We start from the raw sequence: 7,819 nt of genomic DNA, 5'->3' as shown, positions 1-7,819 counted from the left end.
CTCGGAGCGGTCTTCGAATTTTTTTCTCTTAAAAAAAAACTTTATTGAAGTAGCAATCACGCAGTTGGACAAGATTTGCAGCGATTTTTGGAAAACTTATTAATATAGAAATATGTTACTTTTTCATATTCCGCTTAAAAAGGATTATTTTTATTATGGTAATGGTTTTGTGAATTTATGGTTTTTTATTTTTCGTAAATTAGGAAGTTTTGATTTCTCTTCAGTAGTCAAGTAGTCTAGGCTGAACTCTGAATAGGTGGAGGAATGAATTGAGATTTAGAATTGGCATAAATCTGTGATCCAGATTTACTAACGAAAAACTGAATAAAACCAAAGGAAAAACAACATTCAAACCAAAAGGTATAAATTACATTTATTTTAATGGCTTAAATTCTCATTAATGACAGTCGAATTTATGGTAATCTGATAATTTACGGGTTCTGAAAAATGAAAATGAATTTTGCGATCTAAGTTAAGGTCAAACTAATCTTTATTGTAATTATGCATTTAATTAGTTTACTTTCGAGCATTAATGATTAATGACTAATTCCTTATTATTTTGAAAAATTGGGATTTAGCTCCTTATTTAAAATAGGAAAGTAAACGCCCCCGAATCAATATTGCGTCGCGAATGGTTGTGACTGCGATAAATGACAAAAATAGTTTAATGGAATACTTGAAAAACAAATTGAATTGACATAAAAATTTTAAAATTGATTGCAGCTTCACTGTACTTATTTTGTTTGTTGAATTCTAAATTTGTTGAAAGGTTGGTTCCAACATTTTTTTTTCTTTATTGCTATTGTTGACAAAGTAGAGAAACACGAGATGTTGTTATTGTTGATTATATACTCCGTATGAATTAATCAACTATATACAGGTATGTGACTTTTCTTGGATGAATAATAGTAGTATCATTCATGTGTGAACGAGTGCGCACACCCTTTTCAAAATTTCAACTCAAATGTTAGATTTATTCTTGTGTCATGTACTTGAAATAGTAATTTTATATCTGGTGAATTAGAATACTCCTTAATCAAGATATTGAAATTTTAGTTGAGGTAATTAAGTGTTAGATTTATTCTTTTTTGATAAATTGATAAAATTTTAAAGGCCTGATAAATTTGAATTCGAGCCCTTTTGACTCCGGCATTATGTGGTACTCTACCATTAGGCCAATTCACAACGACAGACAAGTAAACAACTCTTTGCTCATTCACAGTTTTTTTTCTTCAATATTATTGTCTTTTACTTAAACTTCTTTTACACACATAAAAACTAAACAAGAATCATGCACATTTCTAAAGATAATCACTAACTTATTTCAAACATGGATTTCACAACTACATTTGGCATCACTAACTTAGAAGCATGAAAATTCATGTTTCTCAATTCGAGTAATAGAGCGAATCGCCTTCGAGACTAATATTCTGACAAATGCTGAATTTATTGCTATATTATATTTGCTCAAGAATACCAATTTGTTCATCTACAGGATTAGTAGTGGAATGGATAACGTAAAAGGCTGAAGGTCTCAGAATCGAATACACTATGATGCAACCTTTAAAACACTATTCATTTGACTATATAAAAAATATAATGCAAATTTTAAACTACTTTGTAATCTTTTTTGCACAGTTTTCATGTGCGATAAATTTTTTATCTTCAAGTATTTGTCGATCCTGCTATAACAAGCCTTTGATGCTTACTTTAGCCTGTATAAATCTTTCTTCAACTTCAAAAATTATTCTTCTTGCGCGTTCAACATGTACCGCCAGACTACTTGGTGGAAACCTAATTCTTTACCAAAAAATATATTCAAGAAGGTTAACTTCTCATCCATCCAATAAATCTTCCATCTATTCCGGGCTACAAGAGAGAGTATTAGTCTAATAGAGAATGGTTGTGCAAATACCGCAACATAGTTGATTTCGACTTTTTAACTATATCGTTTCACAACAAGTCATACTTTATATCTGTCAATTTCTTCGTTAAAATTCTTCTTAAGTGTATACACCACTTGATCCCTTCAGTAGTATCACGAACTTCCATATCATTATTCTCTAGGGCTTTGATCGATCTCTTACGCCTACGATTCTAGCTCAATGCATCATTCTTCTTAACTTTACACACCCACTTGACTCCAAATATCTTTGCTGGTGGTAAGCCCCATGACCACGATCATCGTGCCTTCTGAGCGGGACAATTGGGTCCACGTTGCTAAGAGCCGGTGTTGACAACGTCATGCCACAAAATTCGGATTCATTCTCATCTCTGTTGAATTTGGGAGGGGCACAATATGTGGATGGATCGCTTATGTGCCGGTGAGGATGGTTTCGAGAACACAACAAAATGCCATAACGCATATGTGAGTAAAAAAGGTGACACTTGTTTCCAAAGTTGATTACATCAACTGGGAGACATAATATCAAGAAAGATTATCTGTAATTACTATTAATTTAATATCCGAATTAATCATTATATTTTTAAGTTGTTGATTTGGAACATCACTGAATTATGTGGTGGACCAAATGTATCAGCTTACCTAATCGATAAATTCTTCTTAGGTTAAAAGAATCCTTCGAATTCAGTAGGAACAGATCTGGATTTCTCTCTAACTAATTTTTTAGTTTGTGTCCATGGATTGTTGTCTTTTTTCTTTTTCTTTTTTTATAATTTGCAAAATGGTTGATTCTTAATTTCCTCTTATGGTTCTTTTTCGAAATTTTGATTTGAAAAATGTGGGAAGTCTAAGACGTTTCAAACTTTTATACTTTCAAATTGTGGGCACAAAAGTAGAAGAGAAGGAATGACCAAAGAGTGATTGAAAATAGGTGGTGGAGAGAAACACAAAGGGAAAAAGTGGGCATACCCCCTTGTTTAGGTGATGTTCCTATAAAAATTGGCCAACATATTCGAACTTTTTCCATAGGAGTGAAACCAAAGGGATTGTGTTGATGAATTCTTTGCACACTCTTGGCTTGTAAAAAAGTTGTAGTGTGGGTCATTCATAATTTCCACCCACTCCCATTTCTACCTATCAACAACCTAAATGTGGATTCAATCATACTAGTGTTACCTTTGACTTTTTTGGGCATAAACATAGTTGGCCTAATTTCTAACGAATTTGATGTCAACATTCGGCAAAATATGCAGTGTTAAAGTTTGCAACTCTTTTGTTACTATAGTCTATAGTTAGTAACATAGGGCGGCACTCCATCCACAATGTACTAATTTTTATTACGAATAATTATCATTTTTTCAAATATGTACTTTGTTTTGCCTTTATAATAGAAAGTGAACATGCAATGTATTGTTTTTATCCATGTTCTAGGACCATCTATAAAATAGACGACGTGTCATGATATACTTTAGTCTAAAATTTGTTAAATTGAAGGAAATTCGGTAATAAAATTATACTATTACTTGCTCCACATTTTATCTATACATATAAAATCGAATGAAACTCGATAACAAAATAACTCCCAAATAAAGTAAAACAAACACATCATATGCAAAACATCTTTATGAGAACATGTCATGTTCGAGTAAATTAAAGACACAATTGAAATTAGTAAAGATACTAAGTAGACCCATAACCACTTTACCGAATTTCAGTTGGTGGATGGGACTGTTGATAGTCCATTCTACGCCTAGCAAAATACAATACATACTAAAATAACCAAGATGCCTAAACCAATTAAGCTCTAATGGTGGAAAGAGCCCCAAAAACCAATTTCTCACCACTCAATTGAACTCAAAATTAACAAAAGATTAAAATATATCACGAAATTGCCACCAACCGTTAATTTCAAGTAGGTTTCAAGTTCTGAAACATGGCATCCCACTTGATATCTTCAACTGCAGGGGACCAATACTCATCACAATCCTCTCCCTCCTCCTCCTTCCGATCTCCCTCCTCGGTCTCAGGGGGGAGATCGCTCGTCCACGGGCTCGAGAAGCTATCGATTCTCGAGCTGTGGAACAACATGGGGCTCCCATTGGTCAGCAGGAGCGGCGCCCTGCCACCAACCTGCAGGTTCCCGCTCCTGCTGGCCAGTGCCATCCTCTTGTTCCTCCTCAGCAGCGCACCGCCCTTCCATCGGGCGCTGTAGCTGCTGCGCAGGGGAACAAGCGCCAGGGCAGAGTCGTCGCGGGCCCGGGCCCACGGCGGGCGGAGGTACTTGGAGAAGCACCTCTTGGTCCTCTTGATGGCGATGAGGATCCGGGATACCGGCCTCCCGCTTTCCTTCCTCGCGAGCTTGAGGATCTCGAGGCGGTGTTTGGCTATCGAGATCCCCATGCTCTGGAGGAACTCGTGGTTGAGATAGGAGATGTCGCCTTCCTCGAGCTCGTTTCGAGCGAACGAGAGGCCGTACTCGTAGACGAGGGTGGGCTCGAGCCCTGTTTTTGAGAGCCATGAGAACCAATCCATTGGAGCAAGTGTGTGTGGAGAAAAATGAGTATGTTTCAAACTTTGGTTAAAGGCAGCCTATTTATGAAAAGACTATAATGAACTTTGCTTAAGTTGATTCTTGAAATAATGTTTGTTTTTTTGGGTTGGTAGTTGAATGTTAAAGAAAAGTGAAGTTGGGGTTGGGCGTGTTGAGTGAGTCGAATTGGAAATTTGTATACAATTATTTTTACTTTACCTATATAATACAGTACTAGTAATATAAATTGTGAATTTTAAAAATAAATATGTACTCCCTCCATCCCATAAAAGTTGAGACAAAACTTTTGGGCACGGAGATTAAGAATTTATATTAAATAAATAGGAGAGATGAAAAAAGTAGGAAAGATAAGAGAGAGTAAAGTAAATAATGGAATAAAGTAAGAGTGATTAGATGTTTTGTATTTTGTTAAAAAAGAAAATGACTCAACTTTATTGGGACGGATTAAAAAGGAATACGACTCAACTTTTATGGGACGGAGAGAGTACTGCATAAAAAAGAAAGATATATCTTGTGAGGCTTGCTTAAGGTAGGAGTATGGGACGAAAAGTGTGGGCTTCAATGCTATTTATTGTTCCCTCTCCCGAAAAATAAATTAATAAATATGTTTATTATTACTTTTATTCATATGGGATATTATTTCCAAAAAATACAGTTAATATATGAGAAATGTATTTGCCATCAATCACGGCCTGAGTAAAGGCGGTCCAAAGCGGCAGTGCTTGCTTTTTCAATTTCTATTTTAATTGAGTCTGATAAATTACAAGAGAATTAAACCCTTTGGATCTGATATATGAAAGGAACTATAGTTTAATTCATTGAATTCGTCGAATATGTCACAAATCTCAACAAATTAACGGCATTTACTTCAACTGACAGCAAACGAATTATTGTCATTAATGTCACGTAGTGAAGTAATTAGGTAAGTAAAGTAAGTAAATTAAATAACAAGACAAGAAGTAATGAATAAAAAAAGTAATTTGTTCATGTGACATGTCTGTGTGTACCAAAATGTATAATAAGTGGTTAATGTTGAATTATTGCTATTGTGAAAAAGGAAGAAGCACTAAATAAAAGCATTTATTTGTTGTCAACTTTCAAAGTAAATATTTCTGGTTTATATAGTCGCTTTATATAACCCAGGGATTTGGCTGGAAAAGCAAATCCTAACTATTGACCAAGAATCAGCTTTTCTATGAGCAATACAAAGTAGGGAAGCAATACAAATTTTTATTATTTTCATATTATTTATAAATCATGCCTTGACTTTCTATTTTAATTTGAAGTAGGTTTTTTCCTGATATCATCCGTAACTAATACCCTATTAATTAGTTCATTATTTGTAACAATCATGCATGTATCACGATAAGAAAGCAACTACACATTTCAATTTCAGTAAAAATAAAATTATGTAAAATTATGCAATGGTGTTTATGTGTTTAAAGATTAGTTCATACTTCATACTTATTAGTAGCTTACATATGTTGTTGGTACTTGGTTGGATCATAGATAATGTTATTATAGGATGTCTCTAATATTCTCTCCAAACATCATTCTTGATTTATTTCCAAAAATCATGATTTCAAATCCTCAACTAACCAATTTTATGAGGCATGCGAAACTAGAAAAAGCCATCATTGAAATAAGGAGATTGAGTTCACGAGCTCCAAAACGACATCGAATAGAGTCGTATTGTCAACCATGTGAAAAGCTATGGTTATGATTCTTATGAATAGTCGTATAATTTGGAGTTTATCCAACAAATAAAATGATGTGCTTTCTAATCCAAGGGTCTAGTTGAGTGGTAGAGACTCACACATTCTTAATCAAAGATTAGGGGATCGATTTTTCACTTTTGAGTATAGGGCAATATTAAATCTATGGGTTAATTGTCCCACTTCTACAAGCCTAAAAACTAGCAAAGAAACTAGTCATTGGTGACCGTTGATAGATATCTTGTTCATAAACAAAAAATGGTTTGTTTTCTAGCTTGACTTGTCATACAAATTCTTCACAAATATGCATGTGTGCCCATTCCCTTCTGCAATTTGTTCAAAACTATACGCATTAATTCGATGTATGTGTATATGATTGAGACAGTAAATATCATTTTTAGATCTATTTTTATGAGAATTTTTTATATATATATTCGACATTGCTTTTTATATATATAATGCAATGATATAAATTTTTAATGGCAATATATAGTAAATCATACAAAGATTGAATTGAACCATGGTTCAGATTAATTTGCAATCTCAATTATATACGGAATTGTAGAGAATTAAGATAGACAACCCACTCAAAACTCAGAAGATATGAGATATCCTCAATTAATTTGGTTTTGACGTTCATATATGTCTAAATCTCAATTTCAAACTCATGCAAATAAAATGATGATCGAATTTGTAAGAAATCGAAAGATTGAGACATTGTAACAACCTTTAAAATGATAACCATGTCTTTTTTTCCTGAATGTCTGTTATTCCGATCCGAATGGTAATATATGTAAATTTATTAATCGTTATAGTATAAAAGTATAAATTTTAATAAGTAAAAAAGCTTAAAATATTAATTTATAATATGGGAGTGTTATATTGCTAACTCATTACTTAATTGCTAACTATAATTAAATAATACTAGTTATTAGATATTCAAATTAAGGGCTTAGATCATTAATCCCTAAATGTCAATACGATCAACGAAAAACGTCAATAAGGCCATAGGATTAATTTCAAAAAATATCAATATGGGTATTAATGTCAATTAACTACATGTTTAGTTATAACTAATTTTTAAAATAAATCCCAAAACTTTAAATTCATATAACATATATCAAATTAAAGATAATTTCATAAGGATTCCAACGATATCCTACATGCATATGTTCCGACGTCAAAATTTAAAATAAAAATTTGAAATTTTTTAATTTTTTCGTACAAGCAGAAATGTCAACATACTATATATTATAATACATGTCATTTGTCAATATAAGCAATGGGTTAACATTCTTAAAGCATTGTGTTGACATTCTCAAAGCATTGTGTTGATATTTTCGAAACACTATATTGACATTTTCATCCAAAATCCTAATTTGGAGTTTTTTTTTTTATCTTTTTTTATTTTATTAATAAAAACGAAAATTACACGTGGAAAATTGTAGACCACACGTTTTCTAAAATCCTATGGCCTTATATTAGTTGAAGTTAGCAATTAGTAAATGATGAGTTAGCAATTGATCACTCCCCTATTTCAATATATTTAAATATGGGTAATTAATTAATTATATGTTCTATTGACAAATTGGAAAAAAATACTAAAGAATATAATGGTAAAAGGAACTTCTGCAATCCAATGTATTAGCT

At 32.7% G+C, this 7,819-nt stretch overlaps 1 protein-coding gene across 1 annotated transcript; it reads right to left on the bottom strand.

Moving 5' to 3' along the window:
* Positions 1 to 3,511: 3,511 nt before the first annotated feature.
* On the bottom strand, positions 3,512 to 4,597 carry LOC125212844 (uncharacterized). The gene has a single exon (XM_048113119.2). The coding sequence runs from the start codon at positions 4,433 to 4,435 to the stop codon at positions 3,812 to 3,814; it is 624 nt and encodes a 207-aa protein (XP_047969076.1). The 5' UTR covers positions 4,436 to 4,597; the 3' UTR covers positions 3,512 to 3,811.
* Positions 4,598 to 7,819: the final 3,222 nt, after the last annotated feature.

The sequence above is a fragment of the Salvia hispanica genome, chromosome 3, assembly GCF_029641045.1.
Source record: "Salvia hispanica isolate PSC_SH4W2 chromosome 3, Shi_PSC_v1, whole genome shotgun sequence".
Taxonomy (NCBI): Eukaryota; Viridiplantae; Streptophyta; class Magnoliopsida; order Lamiales; family Lamiaceae; genus Salvia; species Salvia hispanica.
The sequence above is the reverse complement of the archived record's forward strand: the minus strand, read 5'-3'. Positions and strand labels throughout refer to the sequence as shown.